The sequence below is a fragment of the Archocentrus centrarchus genome, chromosome 21 (genome assembly GCF_007364275.1).
Source record: "Archocentrus centrarchus isolate MPI-CPG fArcCen1 chromosome 21, fArcCen1, whole genome shotgun sequence".
Lineage (NCBI taxonomy): Eukaryota > Metazoa > Chordata > Actinopteri > Cichliformes > Cichlidae > Archocentrus > Archocentrus centrarchus.
The window spans coordinates 60,501-82,841 of record NC_044366.1 but is presented as its reverse complement, the minus strand read 5'-3'; the positions used below and the strand labels follow the sequence as shown (position 1 = coordinate 82,841).

Below are 22,341 nucleotides of genomic sequence, written 5' to 3'. Positions count from 1 at the left end.
TCATGGACTAAAATCCTGCAGGGCATGCAATGTCCCCATGCTCACACCAGCAAATGTCCAGACCCATTTGAACCATCGGGATGATCCAGAGAAGGCATAGGAGAAGGTCACGTGGTCAGATGAGACCAAAATAGAGCTTTTTGGCATCAACTCCACTTGCCATGTTTGGAGGAAGAAGGATGAGTACAACCCCAAGAACACCATCCCAACCCTGAAGCATGGGGGTGGAAACATCATACTTTGGGGGTGCTTTTCTGCAAAGGGGACAGGACAACTGCACCGTATTGAAGGGAGGATGGATGGGGTCATGTATTGCAAGATTTTGGCCAACAACCTCCTTTCCTCAGTAAGAGCATTGAAGATGGGTCGTAGCTGGGTCTTCCAGCATGACAATGACCTGAAACACACAGCCAGGGCAACTAAGGAGTGGCTCTCTGAGCCAGTCTCCAGACCTGAACCCAATAGAAAACCTTTGGAGGGAGCTGAAACTCAATGTTGCCCAGCAACAGCCCTGAAATCTGAAAGATCTGGAGAAGATCTGTATGGAGCAGTGGGCCACAATCCCTGCTGCAGTGTGCAAACAAGAACTATAGGAAACATCTAACCTCTGTAATTGCAAACAAAGGTTTCTGTACCAAATGTTAACTTCTGTTTTTCCTATTGTATCAAATATTTATTTCATGCAATAAAATGCAAATTAATTATTTAAAAATCATACAATGTGATTTTCTGGATCTTATTTTTAGATTCTGTCTCTCACAGATGAAGTGTACCTACAATAAAAAATTACAAACCTCTCCATTCTTTGTGGGTGGGAAAATCTGCAAAATCTGCAGTGTATCAAATACTTATTTTCCCCACTGTATTTTTTTTTATACAAACCTGAGGTCATTCAGTAAATACATAAGAACTGGATCCATATGTACTGCTTTTTGCTGGTTGATTGCACTCAAACAGCTTTCGGGAAACAGAAACTAAACATATTTGCATTTATGTCTCTGCTCCATGTATAGAAATATTCAATTCAATTTATTCAATTCAATTTTATTTATATAGCGCCAAATCACAACAAACAGTCACCTCAAGGCGCTTTGTATTGTGGGTAAAGACCCTACAATAAGACAGAGAAAACCCAACAGTCAAAATGACCCCCTATGAGCAGCACTTGGCGACAGTGGGAAGGAAAAACTCCCTTTTAACAGGAAGAAACCTCCAGCAGAACCAGGCTCAGGGAGGGGAAGTCATCTGCTGGGACCGGTTGGGCTGAGGGGAGAGAAAAAAAAAAGACATGCTCTGGAAGAGAGCCAGAGATTAATAACAATAAATGATTAAATGCAGAGTGGAGTATAAACAAAGTAAATAAGGTGAATGAGAAGAAACAATGCATTATGGGAACCTCCCAGCAGCCTAGGCCTATAGCAGCATAACTAAGGGAGGGTTCAGGGTCAACTGATCCAGCCCTAACTATAAGCTTGATCAAAAAGGAAAGTTTTAAGCCTAATCTTAAAAATAGAGAGGGTGTCTGTCTCCTGAATCCAGGCTGGGAGCTGGTTCCACAGAAGAGGCGCCTGAAAGCTGAAGGCTCTGCCTCCCATTCTACTCTTAATTATCCTAGGAACCACAAGTAAGCCAGCAGTCTGAGAGCGAAGTGCTCTGTTGGGGTGATATAGTACTATGAGGTCTTTGAGATAAGATGGTGCCTGATTATTCAAGACCTTGTATGTGAGGAGAAGAATTTTAAATTCTATTCTAGATTTAACAGGGAGCCAGTGAAGAGAAGCCAATATGGGAGAAATATGCTCTCTCTTTCTAGTCCCTGTCAGTACTCTAGCTGCAGCATTTTGGATCAGCTGAAAGCTTTTCAGGGAGCTTGTAGGAAAGCCTGATAATAATGAATTACAATAGTCCACCCTAGAAGTAAAAAATGCATGAATGAGCTTTTCAGCATCACTCTGAGAAAGAATGTTTCTAATTTTAGAAATATTGCGCAAATGCAAAAAAGCAGTCCTACACATTTGTTTAATATGTGCATTGAAGGACATATCCTGGTCAAAAATGACTCCAAGATTTCTCACAGTGTTACTGGAGGCCAAAGTAATGCCATCCAGAGTAAGTATCTGGTTAGACACCATGTTTCTAAGATTTGTGTGGCCGAGTAGAAGAATTTCAGTTTTATCTGAATTTAGAAGCAGGAAATTAGAGGTCATCCAGGCCTTAGTGTCTTTAAGACATTCCTGCAGTTTAACTATTTGATGTGCATCATCTGGCTTCATTTGTCATGGTCCCTGGTAGTCCTGGGGGGGTTCTGTGGGGATCTTTCTCTCTGCCTCTTTTTGTCTCTCTCGCTCTCTCTCGCTCTCTCTCTCTCGCTCTCTCGTTGCTGACTGGACGTGGCCAGCCTGCGTCTCCTCCCACCAAACCAGCTGCTGCAGGAGGCTGTTGCACACCTGTTCCTGATGTGGCCATCAGGACCCCTTCTTAAGCCGTTGGATGGCATCTAGTCTTCGCTGGATCGTTGACTGAACAAGCGTTAGTTTGGCTATTTCAGATTCTCGCCTGCACGTACTGGTTATGCGCTAACCTGTTCTTTTTTCTTGTCTCGTGTCTCAGAAACTGTGAGCAGAGGGAGAGACCCGTGTCCAGGAGATCAGAACCGAGAAAGGCATTCGGACCCCACTGGAAATCCCGCAGCCCCTAGCCCCTGATTCCTTGCATTATTCCGTTGTCACTTTTGTTGCCAATAAACCACCTTTTACCTTCCTCCAGAGTCTGCGTTGTCGAGTCCACCCACCTTGTCCCCATGACAGAACGATCCAGCCAAAAGATGGACTCTGCAAACTCGGATCCCGTAAGCCGTTCTCTGGCCATACAGGAAGAGACGCTACAAAGACACGATCACATGTTACGTCTGGTAACCAGCCAGCTGGGAGCAGTCACCCAACAATTAGCGGACATGAAAGGTATGTTGGAAGCGACCGTCACCCAGCCCTCCTCTAATCATCCTCCACCTCTCTCCTCTCTACCACAGCCTGAAGCCTCCGGACCCTGCCAAGTCCCGGAACCCTCTGAGAGACCCCTGCCTACTCCCGAGGTTTTCTCCAGTGAGTTAGATAAATGCGGTGGATTCCTCACCCAGTGCTTCCTTGTTTTTCGACAGCAGAAAAAGACTTTTGTTACCGACGATGCTAAGATTGGATTCATGGTGAACTTGTTAAGGGGCAGGGCGCTGAACTGGGGACAGGCAGTGTTAAGGGCAAATGCAGACCTCTCCTTTTCCGACTTTTTGGCTAAATTCAAGAGTGTTTTTGACAAAAGCATCAGCGCTGATATGGCGGCGCAGAAACTAATCACTCTATGGCAGGGCAAGAGAAGTGTTGCTGACTTCTCCATTGATTTCCGCATTCTGGCAGAGAAGACCGGGTGGGAGGAAAAGGCCCTTCGAGGTGTGTTTCTGAACTGTTTAAATGAGGAGCTGAGATATGAACTTGCCAGTATGCCGTTATTTCGCTTTGTATTCGCCTAGACGATCACATGTGGGAACGGTGGCGCCCAAGGGACTACAGTTCCCATCATGCTTCACCTCCCTCACTTCCTGTGGTGGGCAAGATGATCCCGGTAGCGGAAGGAGGCGAGGGCAGGGCGTTTGGCGATTCCGACGAGCAACCTATGCAGCTGGGACGAGCCCGTTTGTCCCTAGCAGAACGGAGAAGAAGGTTGGCCGAAGGTGAGTGTCTTTACTGCGGCAAGAAAGGACACTTTATTAACACCTGCCCGGTTCGGCCAAAAGACCGGGCCCGTCAGTAAAAGTGGGGATACTGGTGGGCAAATTAAACACTGACTCCTCCCTACCCAGGTTGCTGATTCCTGCAAAAATAAACATGTCACACTTCAGTCATCCGTTTCAGGCTCTTATCGACTCTGGCGCTGAACAAAATTTTGTTGACAAAGCTCTGGCAAAATGCCTGTAATTACCTTTGATTACCTTGCCTGAACCCCTTCAGGTTACAGCTCTAAATGACACACGGCTCCCCGACATAACTCATAAAACACAGCCAGTATCATTAACTCTCTCTGGTAATCATTCAGAACCGTTCACCCTCTATTTGTTTGAGTCTCCTCACACTCCCCTTGTGCTTGGTTACCCCTAGCTGAAGCTGCATAATCCTCACATCAACTGGTCTCACAACAACATCTCTGGGTGGAGTCCCGGGTGCCACCAGCATTGTTTAAGGTCCGCCATACCTCAAGTAAAGTGCTTAGCTCCCCATCCTGTATCCCCTAACTTGACATCTGTCCCCTCTGTGTATCATGATTTAGCTACTGTGTTCAGCAAAGATCTCTCTCTTTCTCTGCCTCCTCACCGTCCATATGATTGTTCCATTGATCTTCTCCCTGGAGCTCCCCTGCCTACCAGTCGTCTCTATAGCCTATCCAAACCTGAGCGGGAGGCAATGGAAAAATATATCACGGACTCTTTGGCCGCTGGCCTTATTAGGCCCTCCTCCTCTCCCTTAGGTGCTGGATTTTTCTTTGTAGAGAAAAAGGACAAGACATTGCATCCCTGCATTGACTTTCGGGGTTTAAATAAAATAACTATCAAAAATAAATACCCGCTGCCCTTGTTGTCGTCTGCTTTCGAGCTACTCCACGGCGCCTCAATCTTCACTAAATTGGATCTTCGCAACGCCTATCATTTGGTTAGGATCAGAGAGGGGGACGAGTGGAAGACGGCTTTCAAGACCCCCCTGGGGCATTTTGAGTACTTAGTTATGCCGTTCGGGTTAACTAACGCCCCTGCTGTCTTTCAAGCCTTGGTAAACGACGTGTTATGCGACTTTATCAACAGGTTTGTCTTCGTATACCTGGATGACATCCTGATCTACTCTAAATCTCAATCTGAGCATGAATCTCATATCCGTCAGGTCCTCCAACATCTCTTGGAAAATAAACTGTATGTCAAAAGTGAAAAATGTGACTAATCATGTCACGTCAGTTCCGTTCCTGGGGTTCATCGTTGAGAAGGGACAAATGAGGGCGGATCCTGCGAAGGTCCAGGCAGTGGTTAACTGGCCTGAACCCAGAGACAGAAAGCAGCTTCAAAGGTTTTTGGGCTTCGCAAACTTTTATCTCCGCTTCATCCGAAACTTTAGTAAAATTGCTCTCCCACTTACCTCTCTGACCTCTCCTAAGCTTCCCTTTCAGTGGAACCAGACTGCTGAGAGGGCCTTCCAGATGCTCAAGGAACGCTTCTCTTCTGCTCCTGTCCTGATCCAACTGGACCTCTCCAAGCAATTCATTGTCGAGGTGGATGCCTCAGATTCTGGAGTCGGGGCGGTCCTCTCCCAGCAATCAGGAGGTAAAATGCAACCTTGTGCTTATTTTTCTCGCCGTCTCTCTCCTGCTGAACGCAATTACGATGTGGGAGACCGAGAGTTGTTGGCAATCAAGCTGGCACTAGAAGAGTGGAGGCACTGGCTAGAGGGAGCCGAACGTCCTTTCATCGTGTGGACCGACCATAAGAACCTGGCTTATCTTCAGACGGCTAAGCGTCTCAACGCTCGTCAGGCCAGGTGGGCGCTTTTCTTTGCTCATTTTGTCTTCTCCATCTCCTACAGGCCGGGATCTCACAATATCAAGCCAGATGCTCTCTCTCGCCAATACTCCTCTTCTGAGAAACCCACTTGCTCAGATCCCATTCTGCCTGCCTCCTGCACCATTGGAGCTATTTCTTGGGAGATTGAGTCCCTCATCCGCATCGCTCAGCGGGACGAACCAGATCCAGGCAACGGACCCCCCAATCGTCTGTATGTTCCTAGCCAAGTGAGAGCACGAGTGTTACAATGGGCACACACAGCTAAGTATACTTGTCACCCTGGTATCCAATGCACCACTTCATTTCTTCAAAGATTGTTTTGGTGGCCATCTCTGGTCAAAGACACCCGAGAGTATGTCTCTGCCTGTAGCATCTGTGCACAAAACAAGACCTCGAGCTCACCTTCCTCTGGCCTACTGAGACCACTACCCACGCCCGGCCGTCCCTGGTCCCACATCGCCTTGGATTTTGTCACGGGTCTCCCACCATCGAATGGACATACAGTTATCCTCACCATAATCGACCGTTTTTCCAAGGCCGCCCACTTCGTCGCCCTACCCAAATTACCCTCTGCCTTGGAAACAGCTCAGCTGTTAACAGATCACGTTTTTCGGCTGCACAGAATCCCCGAGGACATCGTCTCCGATCGTGGTCCTCAGTTCACCTCTCGTGTCTGGAAGGAATTTTGTACCTCCCTCGGAGCTCAGGTGAGCCTTTCTTCTGGATTTCATCCACAGACTAACGGGCAAGCAGAACGAGCCAATCAGGAGCTGGAGGCTGCCCTTCGCTGTGTGGTATCGCTGAATCAATTCACTTGGAGCTCCCAGCTTGCATGGGTGGAATATGCACATAATTCCTTGACCTCTGGTGCTACAGGTGTCTCCCCCTTCGAGGCGTCTTTGGGTTTCCAACCACCGCTCTTGCCCGCTGTGGAGGGCGATCTCACCGTTCCCTTGGTCCAGCATCACCTCCGCCGCTGTCGGCGGATATGGCGGACCACCCGAGCATCACTGTTACGGACCAAAGCGCAGAACAAGCTACTGGCTGATCGACACAGAGTCCCAGCGCCAGACTACCTCCCTGGTCAGAAAGTTTGGCTTTCCACTAAATACGTGCCTCTCCGTTCTGAGTCTAGGAAGCTATCTCCTACCTACATCGGCCCCTTTGTGGTCGACTCTGTGGTCAATCCTGTCTCTGTCCGCCTCAAGTTGCCCCGTAATATGCGCATCCATAACGTGTTTCATGTCTCCCAAGTGACACCTGTGGTCTCCAGTCCTCTGTGCACGCCTTCCGGGCCGCCGCCTCCCACCCGGCTCGTTGCTGGTCTGCCTGCCTACTCTGTGTCCCGCATTATGGACGTTCGTCGCCGGGGGCGTGGTTTTCAGTTTTTGGTCGACTGGGAGGGCTACGGCCCGGAGGAACGGTCTTGGGTGGCGCGGTCTGACATCCTGGACGGGCGGTTGGTCCGTGATTTTCGCCGTCTCCATCCTGAGAAGTTTGGGTCCCCGGGTGGCTCCCGTTGAGGGGGGGGGTACTGTCATGGTCCCTGGTAGTCCTGGGGGGGTTCTGTGGGGATCTTTCTCTCTGCCTCTTTTTGTCTCTCTCGCTCTCGCTCTTTCTCGCTCTCTCTCTCGCTCTCTCGTTGCTGACTGGACATGGCCAGCCTGCGTCTCCTCCCACCAAACCAGCTGCTGCAGGAGGCTGTCGCACACCTGTTCCTGATGTGGCCATCAGGACCCCTTCTTAAGCCGTTGGATGGCATCTAGTCTTCGCTGGATCGTTGACTAAACAAGCGTTAGTTTGGCTATCTCAGATTCTCGCCTGCACGTACTGGTTATGCGCTAACCTGTTCTTTTTTCTTGTCTCGTGTCTCAGAAACTGTGAGCAGAGGGAGAGACCCGTGTCCAGGAGATCAGAACCGAGAAAGGCATTTGGACCCCACTGGAAATCCCGCAGCCCCTAGCCCCTGATTCCTTGCATTATTCCGTTGTCACTTTTGTTGCCAATAAACCACCTTTTACCTTCCTCCGGAGTCTGCGTTGTCGAGTCCACCCACCTTGTCCCCATGACATCATTGATAGGTAAAGCTGAGTATCATCTGCATAACAATGAAAATTGATGCAGTGCTTTCTAATAATACTGCCTAAGGGAAGCATGTATAATGTAAATAGAATTGGTCCTAGCTCAGGGCCAGGATACAGTTTCAGAGGGACATAAGGGACTGCAACATCATCTGTCTCACGGAGACATGGCTGACTCCCCTCATACCGGACCACGCCGTACAGCCGTCGGAGTTCTTCAGTGTTCATCGCACGGACAGAACGAGTGAGTCTGGAAAATCAAGAGGAGGAGGTGTGTGCCTAATGATTAATAACAACTGGTGTGACAGTAGGAATGTTGTCCTTCTGAAACAATCATGTTCACCTAACCTGGAGCTCCTAACCCTGAAATGCCGCCCCCACTACCTGCCCCGCGAGTTCACTTCGGTCATCTTCAGCGCCGTCTATATTCCACCTCAGGCGGACACAAACACTGCACTATCCGAGCTACATGAGGCGATTTCCACCTATCAGGCTAACCAGCGTGATGCGGCTCTCATCGTAGCCGGGGACTTTAACAGTGCAAACTTGAAAAAGGTGATACCGGAATTGATTCAACACATCGACTGCCCCACCAGAGGAGAGAGGACCCTAGACCACTGCTATTCTCCATTCAAAGATGGCTACAAAGCAAAGCCTCTTTCGCCTTTTGGGAAGTCTGACCACACCTCTGTACTTCTCATGCCGAAATACAAACAACGGCTCAGGCAGGAACCCCCTGCTGTGAGAGAAGTGACACGGTGGTCTGATCAAACAGAGGCCGCTCTGCAGGGTGCGTTGGATTCAACCGACTGGGACATGTTTCGCAGCAGCGCGGGCAGAGACATCGAGGAGTTTACGGAAACTGTTGTGGGATTTATTGGGAAAGTTGTTGAAGACACTTCACTTAGGAGGACCATGAGGACTTTTCCCAACCAGAAGCCGTGGGTGGATAAATCTGTCCGCGACGCCCTGAGGTCCCGCACCGTTGCCTACAACTCCGGCCTCGCCTCTGGGAACATGGAGGACTACAAGGTTGCATCATACAACGTCCGCAGAGCGGTGAAAGAGGCTAAACATCGCTACGGCCGCAGACTGGAACAGCAACTACAACAGTCTGACCCCAGGGGACTGTGGCAGGGACTACGCACCATCACGGACTACAAAGCACCCCACACACACCCGGTGAGTGCCGACGCTTCTCTGGCTGATGAACTCAACATCTTCTTTGCGCGCTTTGAGTCGGGAAGCCGACAGCCCGCTGCGCTCCCGGCCGGAGGGGCGGAGACACTCACTGTGACGGAGCGCGACGTGAGGAGGGCGTTTAGACGTGTAAACACCAGGAAAGCGGCTGGACCAGACGGTATTAGTGGACGTGTCCTTAAGACCTGCGCTGACCAGCTGGCACCTGTGTTTACACTGATATTCAACCTCTCACTGAAACTGTGTGTGATTCCCACCTGCTTTAAAAAGTCCATCATAGTCCCTGTCCCAAAGAAACCACACCCCAGCAGCCCCAATGACTTCAGGCCCATAGCACTCACCTCTGTGGTGATGAAGTGTTTTGAGAGACTCATCAAGACATTCATCACCTCCTCACTGCCCACCACCCTCGACCCACTACAGTTTGCATACCGGCCAGACAGATCCACAGATGACGCCATATCCTTCCTCCTCCACAAGACCCTTTCACACATAGACACTGGTAAGGGGAACTATGTGAGAGTGCTGTTTGTAGATTACAGCTCAGCATTCAACACCATAGTTCCCTCCAGGCTGGTCTCTAAGCTGCTGGACCTGGGCCTGGGCCCATCCCTGTGCAGGTGGGTTCACAGCTTCCTGACCAGCAGACCACAGGTGGTACGAGTGGGTCACCTCACCTCATCCTCCCTCACCCTCAACACTGGATCCCCCCAAGGCTGTGTGCTCAGCCCTCTGCTGTACTCACTGTACACCCATGACTGCGAGGCCACGTCAGAGTCCAACGTCATCATCAAGTTTGCTGACGACACTGCTGTTGTGGGACTAATCTCTCACAATGAGGAGACAGCCTACAGGAGAGAGGTCTCCTGCCTGGAGAACTGGTGCCAGGAGAACCACCTCCTGCTCAACGTCAGCCAAACGAAGGAACTGATCGTGGACTTCAGCAGGAAGCAGCAGAGGGACTACCATCCACTTGTCATCAGTGGTGCTGAGGTGGAAAGAGTGGACACTTTCAAATACCTGGGAGTGACCATCTCACAGGACCTGTCCTGGACTCATCACATAAACATCACTGTGAAGAAGGCCAGACAGCATCTCTACCTCCTCAGGCGGCTGAGAGACTTCAAGCTCCCACTCAAGGTGCTCAGGAACTTTTACACCTGCACCATCGAGAGCATCATGCGTGGGAGCATCACCACCTGGATGGGAAACTGCACCAAGCAGGACTTCATGGCCCTAAAAAGGGTGGTTCGTTCAGCTGAACGGACCATCAGAACCACCCTCCCCAACCTGCAGGACATTTACACCAAGCAGTGCAGGCTGAGGGCCATGAAGATCCTAAAACAGCCCAGCCACCCCGGACACTCTCTCTTCTCCCTGCTCCCATCAGGCCGGCGTTACCGCTGCCTGAGGACTAAGACTGAAAGGTTGAAGAAGAGTTTTTACCCACAAGCCATCCGTCTGCTCAACTCTGAGCCCTAACTGGACCATTATTGCACAATGTAAATATTATAATTTATAAAAGTGTGTATAGTGTATAGTATATAGAGTATAGTGTATAGTGTGAATTACTTTTTTCTTATTTTTATTCTTCTTATTTATATGTGTGTGTATATATGGTTGCAGGTACAAAATACATTTCACTGTGCATTGTACTGTGTATAACTGTGCATGTGACAAATAAACACTATCTTAATCTTAATCTTAATCTTAATCTTGTGCAACTCCATAATTGTGAAGAAGACTCCCCATTTACATGAACAAATTGGAGCCTATTAGATAAATATGATTCAAACCACTGCAGTGCAGTACCTTTAATACCTATAGCAAGCTCTAATCTCTGTAATAAAATGTTATGGTCAACAGTATCAAAAGCTGCACTGAGGTCCAACAGGACAAGAACAGAGATGAGTCCACTGTCAGAGGCTGTAAGAAGATCATTTGTAACCTTCACTAATGCTGTTTCTGTACTGTGATGAATTCTGAAACCTGACTGAAACTCTTCAAATAAACTTTTCCTCTGCAGATGATCAGTTAGCTGTTTTACAACTACTATTTCAAGCTTTTTAAGTAGCGGTTTAATTACAGCCACCTTGAAGGCCTGTGGTACACAGCCAACTAATAAAGACAGATTGATCATTTTTAAGATAGAAGGATCAATAATTGGAAAGACTTCTTTGATCAGTCTAGTAGGAATGAGATCTAATAAACATGTTGCTGTTTTGGAGGAAGTAACTATTGAAGTTAACTCTGAAAGATCAATTAGAGCAAAAGACTCTAAACAAATAACAGCAGAGCCGAAAGCAGCCGAACATGAAGATAAATCTTTGAGATGGTTATGAATAATTTTTTCTCTAATGTCTAAAATTTTATTTGTAAAGAAATCCATGAAGTCCCTACTAGTAAAAGTGAAAGGAATACTCGGCTCTACAGAGCTCTGACTCTTTGTCAGACTGGCTACGGTGCTGAAAACAAACCTGGGGTTGTTCTTATTTTCTTCAATTAATGATGAGTAGTAAGATGTCCTAGCTTTTTTATAGAGCAACAAACTCTTTTTCCAGGCTAAATGAGCATCTTCTAATTTAGTGAGATGTCATTCCCTCTCAAGCTTATCTGCTTTAAGCTGTGCCTAATATCTGTATGTATTTGATCTATTCTGTTTTATTCTCTCTCCAGTAAAAGTGTTTCAGCATCAATAAATGTACCTCGTTTCTCGACAGCATCCACACAGATCCGAACAAACTTTGGTACAGTGGTTCCTTCACGCTGGCAGAGAGTTGACAGATGGCAACCAAACACTCGATCTGAGGCAGATGTTAAAAACAATTCAATTAATTATTATTTTCACCATTATTTCTAGCAGTTTCAGTGACTGATGGTTGACCACTAAAGGGTTGTAATTCCATTTAAGTCCAAATGATCCAAATTTAGTATTTATCTATGTATACTGAATCTCTGCAGACTTCACACATTTTGAAAATCTCTCTGCCTATTTATTTATTTATTAAATCATTTACTTTTCTAAAAGGATTCAGGATTGTAATAATATAAAATAATACATGAAAATAGAAATGTTATTCCAATCTAAATTTTCTAAACAGCTCTATTCTGTGTGTCCTCCATAGTAGAGGGTGACTGTGCCTCCACCTAAACACCAACATGAGGATACTCAGGGGTTACAGTGGGATTCAGAAGGTGGAGGAACCCTAAGATCAGCTGTAGTGGCTCTGCATGGGGAGAAGAATCACAACTTTCTATTGTGAGCTGCAGTAAATGATGTTGGTGTGCAGGCTGTGATCAGCTGACCTGCTGCTGCTACTCTGAGGTTTACTGCTCTGTGTGGATGAACTGAACTCACAAAGATGTAACCAAGTATTTCACAGCTCTCTAAGCTGATCTCCATCCCCTACACCAGGGGTCGGCAAACTGTAATCCATAAGGAGCAATTTGAACCCGCCAAGTTAAGTTAGTTTATAAAGTATTTATTTTGCTGTAAAACTTATTTTGTTTAAATAGTAATTTAATAAGTAAATTTAGGGTTAAATTTAAGTAAAATTATTTTATTACATTCATGTTTACATATTGGGGTCTTGTTGTGAACAGGTTTTCAGTAAAAGCTGGTTTGAAGTTTGAACTCTCCACTTCCTGGTTTTATGCAAATTAGGTGCAGCGCTGGAGCATGGGAATGGGGAGAGAGATGGGAGTGCAGGGGAAGGCATAAGACAGAGCCACACGGTTTTTCTGCCGTAGTTTTGTTTATTGTGGAAGAAAACTTGGGCCTGGATGCTCTTGCAAGAAGGTGTGAAACTGTGGAATAAAACTTTAATTTTCTTTCTACGTTGGAGTACTGTGGAAGTTTTTCCTCTCTGAATGAATGGACACAAGTGAAACCGGGGGCATTAACCTTGTGGAAGCACAGCTTCTATAAAGGTAACATATTGTTGGCGCCCGGGTGGCTCAGTGGTTGAGCAGGCGACCATATACATATCCCACATTGCAGTGCGGGCGGTGCAGGTTTGTGTCCTGGCCTGTTGCTAGATTCCCCATGTGTCTTCCACTGTATCTTCCCCCAATCCCCCCAAACAAAAAAAGCTGCTGTGGCCAAAAAAAAAAATGTATGTAAAACCAAGATGTCAGTTTATTGCTGAAACCTCTCTAACCTGCCAGTGATGCTGTTGGCACAAACTTCCTCCAAACCCTGGTACCTGGTACTCCAATCTCATTGTACATTCTGTATAATGACAATAAAGGCATTCTATTCTATGTTAATAAAGTTTTAGGGTACACTACAGTAAACTTAAAAAGATATTTCTAATTATTCAAATATTCATTAATTTAATTGAAACTGAAACAGAAAACAGTTGTTTTCTTGGTCATCATTTAACATCAGTTTCCAAATATAATTTCCAAAGGAAGGATGCATAAAAATATGAACATTTCAGAGTGGAAAATATGGCTTCAAAGAAGATCTGAATAAACTTTTAAAGTGAACAGAGAATGTCAAAGTGGAAGAAGTTGTTCTTAAGAAAAGCAAATCTATTTCCATTTAAAGCACAGTAAATATGTAAGGAATGAGTAGAAACCTTTGATGAGGCCTTTCTCCTGCAGTGTCTTCATGGATGGACGTCTGATGATGAATTTCTTCAGCCTGTTTTTCACTCCATTCTTGTCTGCGCTATCTGAGGCACTATGTTTCAGCTTTGAGCTGCCAAACATGTCTACAGACAAAAGTTAAACAGGATGTAGATACAGCTGAAGTGTTAAGTGCTCAGATGCTGTGTAAAATCTAAATAAAAAAAAAATCTCATGTAAATCTCGTAAGCCTATATCTTCCTCATTTTGATTTTGATGGCAGCAATACATCTCAAAGTTGGGAAGGGGCAACAAAACGCTGGAAGAGTCAGTGGTACTAAAAAGAAACAGCTGGAGGAACATTTGGCAACTAATCTGATTATCTGGCAGCAGGTCTTTAACATGATTGCATATAAAAAGAGTATCTTTTCCACTAGTACCTACTCAAATCCATTCAACTCAGTTTTTAGGGTTTTCCATTAGGTGGTAATACCTGGTACTTTTTTAGTACCTGCTCAGCTGTGATGTCAACATAATTCATGCCACTGATTAGCCAGGGAGTGACATCACTAGATGAGTCATGAGAGTGACTCAAGATGATGCCGGTGAGGTCGACTGCCATCACGACTGCTCTGTACACACATTTGTTCTTTTATCTATTTTTTGTCTTCTTACTTTCTTTAAATTACTTTCCCGCCTCACCATGCCACAAATTACATACGACAGGAACACTCATTACTATTGGTCAACAAAACACTCATCTAAATTCATTTTTTAACTCCAGATCCAAGCTATCCAAGCTATTTTATCTAGTGGTTTACGGTCTATGAAGTTAGAAACGCTATGCAAACTGGGGATACTATGCCAGCTGGACCGAGAGGCCTTCACAGCAGTGGACTCGCTCAACATCTCCGTGCCCCGCAGGAGGCGATGCAAGCACTGCGAGAGACAACGCAAACACGGCACTCGAGCAGGTATTAGCAACAGGCTAAAGGCTAACCCATACAGACCTACGCTCTCATCTGTTCTGCTTTCTAACGTCCACTCGCTAGAAAACAAAATGGACTATTTAAGACCGGATTTAACCACTAAACACAAGGTGAAGGACTGCTGTGGTCTTATATTTACTGAAACATGGCTAACCTCGTATATTACTGATAACGCCATTAGCTTGGATGGACTAACAATATGTGGACACGGACCATGCTCTCAGTGGCAAATCTCGAGGAGGTGGTGTCTGTATTTACATCAATAACAACTGGTGTACAAACTGTCACGTGGCACTGTTTGGAGGATTTAGAATTTCTGACGGTTTATGTTCCCCCCAGTGCCAACACAAAAAATGCACTAAACACCCTGTACCAGACTGTCAGCACGATGCAAAATACTGACCCGGACTGTGTTTATATCATTGCTGGAGAATTTAATCAAGCTAACCTAAAGTCAGTGCTTCCACATTTCCATCAACACGTGGACTTTACTACCAGGGGAAGAAACACACTAGACCAGTTGTACACAAACATCAAACAGGCATTCAGGGCAACCCCTCACCTACACCTTGGTAATTCGGACCATCTGCTTATAGAACACTTCTAACCAGAAGCAAGCCATCAGTGAAGCAGATAAGAACCTGGCCAGAAGGAGCAGTCTTGGCACTTCAGGATTGCTTTGAATGTACAGACTGGAATATATTCAGAGAGGCTGCCACAGCCAACCAGCAGATCAATCTTGGGGAATATGCTGAGTCTGTGATAGGATATATAACAAAGTGTGTGGAAGATGTGAATGTCATCAAGATCACCACACATGCCAACCAAAAACCCTGGCTCACCAGCGAGGTGCACGCACTTTTAAAAACACACGATGCTGCCTTTAAATCTAGGGACAAAGATGCTCTTAGGAATGCCAGAGCAAACCTGAATTGGGGCTTAAAAGCAGCAAAGCATGCTTATGGACAGAAAATTCACAGTCATTTCACTGACTCAAAAGACACCAGGCACTTGTGGCAAGGCATTCAAACCATCACAGACTACAGGACCCCACCACCAACACTCAGCAATGACAACACTGACTTCCTCAACACACTCAACGCATACTTCAGCCGATTTGAGGAAATGAACACCACAATATCAAAAGCCCCTGTCAGTCTGGACGAAGAAATACTCTGTCTTGACCTAGCTGATGTCCAGAGGACCTTACACAGAGTCAATCCAAGGAAAGCGACAGGTCCTGACAACATATCAGGGTATATACTCAGAGAATGTGCTGACCAGGTTCTTACAGACATCTATAATATCTCCCTGAGACAAGCTATTGTGCCTCCATGCTTCAAAACCACCACTATTATACCACTACCAAAGAAGTCACCAGCACTGACACTTAACGACTACCGCCCTATAACCCTGACCCCTATCACGATGAAGTGTTTTGAAAAAATGGTAAGAGACCACATTACATCTAAACTCCCTGCAACATTCGACCATCTTCAATTTTCATACTGCCCTAACTGCTCCACTGATGACGCCATATCAGCAGCGCTACACCTGAGTCTGGACCATCTGGAGAATAAGAACAGTTATGTGCGGATGCTTTTTATTGACTTCAGCTCAGGTTTTAATACAGTAATCCCTCAGCACCTTGTGAGAAAACTTGGACCACTAGGCATTAAAACCTCACTGTGTAATTGGCTATTGGACTTCCTCACTGACAGACCCCAGACAGTAAAAGTTGGAAAAAAACACCTCTCAGGCTATCATCATGAGCACTGGGGTTCCTCAGGGCTGTGTCTTGAGTCCTCTGTTGTTTACTCTGATGATGCGTGACTGCCAAATTTAATTCAAACCATATCATCAAGTTTGCGGATGACACAACAGTGGTGGGCCTTATCAGCAATGATGATGACTAGAGAGGAAGTTAACCAACTTGTTGTCTGGTGTGAAAATAACAACCTGTCACTGAATGTCAACAAAACAAAGAAAATCACTGTTGACTTGAGGAGGAAACACACGGTAATGCTCCGCTTACAATCCATGGAAACGTGGAGTAAGTCAGAAGCACCAAGTTTCTGGGGGTACACCTCACAAACGACCTGACACGGACTACACACACCACCTCCCTTGTCAAGTGGGCACATCAACGTCTTCTTCTTCCTGCTCTTGTCAGAGACGGTCGCACTCTCTCTCTCCCTGCCCTCCCCATCTCTCCGCTTGCTGCTTGCTGTGAGAGCGTCTTTTACACACTGTCCGAATAAGAACAAGATTGAAACATGGATCTGGCAAACTGGGCATTCTCCATCATTGATCAAATTTTTTCCACTATGAGATCTGGGACAGGGGAGCCTGCGTGTCCGAGTGGAACAGACCCGGTTGGATACGTCATCGACTCTTGGAGCTCGTGGAGACCGGTGTGCTTCTCAGCCCTTGGAGTGGAAGACGTGGAAGACGCATATATATTCGGCTTTTTGGTAGCGGTATCTTCTCTGTTTGGGCTTGGTGGATACCTGCTTTACTGGCAAATTAAGAAAATCTGGACGGCGGTTCGACATCTGCAGAGGCTGCCGACCCAGGTGGAAGGGCTGAGCAGAGCCATACAAACTCAGACTCAAAGCCTGGTGGACCTGAGCCGCAAGATTTGCGGGCTCGCAGGCGAGAGGGGTTAGATCAGGAGATATAGTTCGGTTCTGCACAGTGAGGACGGCAATCAACGAATTTGGAATATTGGATTTTTGAATGGTTTCCCAGTAGGACTGAAGGCTGTTGGAAAAACAAGCAGCCTGTTCCAAAACAACATTTGTTATCAGGAATTCGGCTCCCCTGCTGGCCTTGGGTTGGCAACCATATCTCTCTCCAGGGCTCTGTGTGCGGCTGCTCTTCCCCCCACTCCGCGTTGTGATTTGTGAAGCTGGGTCTGGTGTACCACGGCCGCTGATGAAATTCCATCACTATCAGCGAACTGTTTTGGCTAGGACCTGGCATCTGGCTCCACAATGCACCCACCTCTCGTCTCCGTCTGCATTCCCTCCTGACCTGACCTCACCTACCGCCGCTGTCCTAGCTTTACATGTGCAAATGCTTTGCTAAGGTGGTTTTTTTGGACCCTGGTATAGTGCTCTTTTTGAGCACTGTACCAGATGACTTTTTTTTTTAACCTAACTTCCCCATGATGTGTTGTTTTCTCCTCCTGCCAAAGGTAGCGCTGCAAGTCGGCTGCATGACCCCAGGACACATATCCCCCCATGTGTGTTGTATTTTGTGTATTCTTGGATGGTGTTCTGTAACTGCAATTTCCAATGTGTGAACTTGTTCACCCACATGGCAATAAACTTCATTCATTCATTCACTTCCTGCGACGGATGAGAAGAGCAAACCTTTCCTCTCCGATCCTCACAACTTTCTACAAAGGTGCTATAGAGAACATTCTTACCTACAGTCTTCCAGTTTGGTATGGAAATTGTTTAGTCTCAGAGCAGAAACCCCTTCAGAGAGTAGTGAGGATGGCAGAAAAGATCATCAGAACCTCACTTCCTTCCACACAAGAACTCTACCAGTCACGCTGCCTCAGAAGAGCCACCAAGATAGTCAGTGACCCCACACACCCGGCGTATGGACTGTTCTGTCTCTTGCCCTCTGGCAAACGCTACCGCAGCATGCAATGCAGGACTGCCAGACTCAGCCAAAGCTTTTTTCCACAAGCCATTAGACTACTCAACTTAATATAATAACACACACAACACTCACACTTACAGATTTTCTACTTACAGACTCTGTACACACATACACATATTTATTAAGATTTAAATCCACTGTGCTGCTACTTATTTTTCTATTATAGTTTGTGCAATAACTACTATGCATTATATTCTGTGCCGCTACTTTTTATTTTTTATTTATTTATTTTTTTATGTGCAATATCTTAAAATGCTAACAATTTTTAACGTATTTATTATTACCGGTACTTCATCACTGCTAATTATGTGCAGTATTTTCAATTAGTGTGTATATATTTGTTTACTTTTTATTTGTTACTTTGTTTATCTTTTTTACTTAATGCATACTTTGTCTCTTACTTAACATGTTCTTTTACTCAGGGTTTCTGCGGGGTGGTAAAAGGTAGTAAAAGGTAGTAAATTAAATGAGCTCAAATTAAGGCTATTAAAAGGTAGTAAAAGGTAACAAAAAGAAATTGACTTTAATGCAGGCAGCACTGCATTAAACATGGGCATGATTCTGCCATGTGTAAATCACTGCATGGGCTCAGGAACACTTACAGAAATCACTGTCTGTGAATACAGTTCACCGTGTCTTCCACAGATGCAGGTTAAAGAAGAAGCTATATGTGATCCAGAAACAGCACCATCTTCTCTGTCAAAGTAGGATGATGCTAAACCGCATACTGCTTCTAATCCAAAATCATGGTTTTATACTAGGAGAGGCTTTCACTAACTGAGAACATTTAGAGCATCATGAAATGAAAAACAGGACAAAGAAGACTCGGGACTGTTCTATCAGCTAGAACTGTCTATCAGACAACATTCCTCTCCCAAAGGTCCAGCAGCTGCACTCCTATTTATGGACTGTTGTCAAAAGAAGAGGGGATGCTACACACTGGAAAACATAGCCCTGTCCCAACTTTTTCAGATGTGCTGCTGCCATCAAATTCAAAATGAACTTGTCAGTTAAAACATTTGACATGTTTTCGGTTTTCCACCATGAATAAAATATGGGATTATGAGATTTGAAAATGATTGCATTCAGTTTTTATTTACATTCTACACAGCATCCCAACTTTTTAAGAATTCGGGTTGCAGGTGACAGTTTCCCATACAGCTGATTATTTTCCACCAGTTATGGAGCAGTTATGATCATTTGGATGTTATGCTGTATTGGTTTCTAGCCTTTTAGCTCCAAAATCAAAAGCTGATTTATATAAATTCAAATGTTTTGTATTTAGAGACTCACTGATGGATCGTCTGTGGACCGGGTTACGTTGTTTGGCACCAGGTGAGGCAGAGCCATATCCAGGTAGGGAGCTGTGCCTGGGCAGATAGTCTGTGCTGTTTGACCTCCGCAGAGGAAACCCTTCTTTAGTCTAAACAGAAAACAGTTACAGGTAAGACTTGTGTAATTAATTCCCTGCTGGGACCCCCCCCCCCAAAAAAAAAAAAAAAAAAAAAAAATATATATATATATATATATATATATATATATATATATACATATGCAGGGGTTGGACAATGAAACTGAAACACCTGTCATCTTAGTGTGCGAGGTTTCATGGCTAAATTGGACCAGCCTGGTGGCCAATCTTCATTAATTGCACATTGCATCAGTAAGAGCAGAGTGTGAAGGTTCAATGAGCAGGGTAAGAGCACAGTTTTGCTCAAAATATTGCAATGCACATAACATTATGGGTGGCATACCAGAGTTCAAAAGAGGACAAATTGTTGGTGCATGCCTTGCTGGCACATCTGTGACCAAGACAGCAAGTCTTTGTGATGTATCAAGAGCCACGGTATCCAGGCTAATGTCAGCATACCACCAAGAAAGATGAACCACATCAACAGGATTAACTGTGGACGCAAGAGGAAGCTGTCTGAAAGGGATGTTCGGGTGCTAACCCGGATTGTATCCAAAAAACATAAAACCACGGCTGCCCAAATCACAGCAGAATTAAATGTGCACCTCAACTCTCTTGTTTCCACCAAAACTGAGCTCCACAGGGTCAAAATACACGGCCGGGCTGCTATAGCCAAACCTTTGGTCACTCGTGCCAATGCCAAACGTCGGTTTCAATAGTGCAAGGATTGCAAATCTTGGGCTGTGAACAATGTGAAACATGTATTGTTCTCTGATGAGTCCACCTTTACTGTTTTCCCCACATCCGGGAGAGTTACGGTGTGGAGAAGCCCCAAAGAAGTGTACCACCCAGACTGTTGCATGCCCAGAGTGAAGCATGGGGGTGGATCAGTGATAGTTTGGGCTGCCATATCATGGCATTCCCTTGGCCCAATACTTGTGCTAGATGGGCGCGTCACTGCCAAGGACTACCGAACCATTCTGGAGGACCATGTGCATCCAATGGTTCAAACATTGTATCCTGAAGGCGGTGCCGTGTATCAGGATGACAATGCACCAATACACACAGCAAGACTGGTGAAAGATTGGTTTGATGAAGTTTTTTTTTTGTTTGTCCACCACTATGATGTCTGGTTGGTTAGCCATCACAAGTTTGTCTGTCTGTATCTGGAAGTCCCACAGGATCTTAGCTCTGTTGTTCTCAACCACCCTTGGGAGCGTGTCCCATTTTGACCTCGGGACTTCCAGGTCATACTCAGCACAGATGTTACTGTATACTATGCTGGCCACTTGGTTATGGTGTTCCATGTATACCCTGCCTGCTAGCATCTTGCACCCTGCTGTTATGTGCTGGATTGTCTCAGGGGCATCTCTGCACAGCATGCGCCTGGGGTCTTGCCTGGTGTGGTACACCCCAGCCTCTATCGATCTTGTGCTCACAGCTTGCTCTTGTGCTGCCATGATCAGTGCCTCTGTGCTGTCTGTCAGTCCAGCTTTGTTCAGCCATTGGTAGGATTTCGCTATGTCAGCCACTTCTTCTTTCTACTGGTGGTACATGCTGTACAGAGGTCTGTCCTTCCATGATGGTTCCTGTTCTTCTTCCTCCTCTTCTTTCTCAGGTTTCTGCTGCCTGCGGTACTCACTAAGCACATGATCCTTTGTGGCCATCTTCCCAATGTATTCATGGATCTTCATTGTTTCATCTAGGATAGTGGTTCTGACACTCACTAGTCCTCGGCCACCTTCCTTCTGCTTAGCGTACAGTCTCAGGGTGCTGGATTTGGGGTGAAACCCTCCATGCATGGTAAGGAGCTTTCTTGTCTTAACATCAGTGGCTTCCATCTCCTCCTTTGGCCAGCTTAGGATCCCAGCAGGGTATCTGACAACTGGCAGGGCATAGGTGTTGATAGCCCGGATCTTGTTCTTCCCATTCAGTTGAATCTTCAGGAGTTGCCTTACTCTCTGCAGGTACTTGGAGGTTGCAGCTTTCCTAGCGACCTCTTCATGGTTGCCATTTGCCTGTGGGATTCCAAGTTATTTGTAGCTGTCCTCAATGTCTGCAATGTTTCCTTCTGTAATCCCCTCAGTTCTGACGACTTTTCCTCTCTTTGTTACCATCCGACTACACTTCTCCAGTCCGAATGACATTCCGATATCATAGCTGTAGATCCTGGTGGTGTGGATCAGTGAATCAATATCTCATTCACTCTTAGCATACAGCTTGATGTCATCCATGTACAGGAGGTGGCTGATGCTTGCTCCATTCTGTAGTTGGTATCTGTTGCCAGTCTTGTGGATGATCAGGCTTAGGGGATTCAGGCCTATGCAGAACAGCAGTGGGGACAGGGCATCTCCTTGGTAAATCCCGCACTTGATGTTGAATTGTGGGATGGGCTTGGAGTTGGCCTCTAGCGTTCTCCACATACCCATTGAGTTCTTGATGAGGGCTCTTATACAGTTCTTGGCATTCCAGGATCCATGTGTGCGGCACCGAGTCATAGGCTTTCTTGTAGTCAATCCAGGCAGTGCACAGGTTGGTCAGTCGGGTCTCACAGTCTTGAGTGACTGCTTGATCTACTAGTAGCTGGTGTTTTGCTCCCTGGTCTCTCTGCCTATCTCTTTCTGGGCCTCGCTCATGTATTAAGCCACATGCCTACTCATCTTAGCTGCTATGATGCCTGACAGGAGTTTCCATGTTGTACTGAGGTAGGTTATGGGCCGGTAGTTGGATGGAACCAGTCCTTTCTGGGGGGTCCTTGGGGATCAGGACTGTCCGGCCTTCGGTCAGCCATTCTGGGTGTGTCCTAGCCTCTAGCAGAGG

At 46.0% G+C, this 22,341-nt stretch overlaps 1 protein-coding gene across 1 annotated transcript in view; it reads right to left on the bottom strand.

Moving 5' to 3' along the window:
* Positions 1 to 22,341, bottom strand: part of arhgap15 (Rho GTPase activating protein 15) — a 65,555-nt gene that overhangs the window by 3,366 nt on the left and 39,848 nt on the right. Inside the window, exons 7-9 of the mRNA XM_030757500.1 lie at positions 19,404 to 19,533; positions 13,458 to 13,592; positions 11,580 to 11,678 (exon numbers count right to left, since the gene is read on the bottom strand). Coding sequence (XP_030613360.1) covers positions 11,580 to 11,678; positions 13,458 to 13,592; positions 19,404 to 19,533 — 364 coding nt within the window. The remainder of the gene's footprint in view (positions 1 to 11,579; positions 11,679 to 13,457; positions 13,593 to 19,403; positions 19,534 to 22,341) is intronic.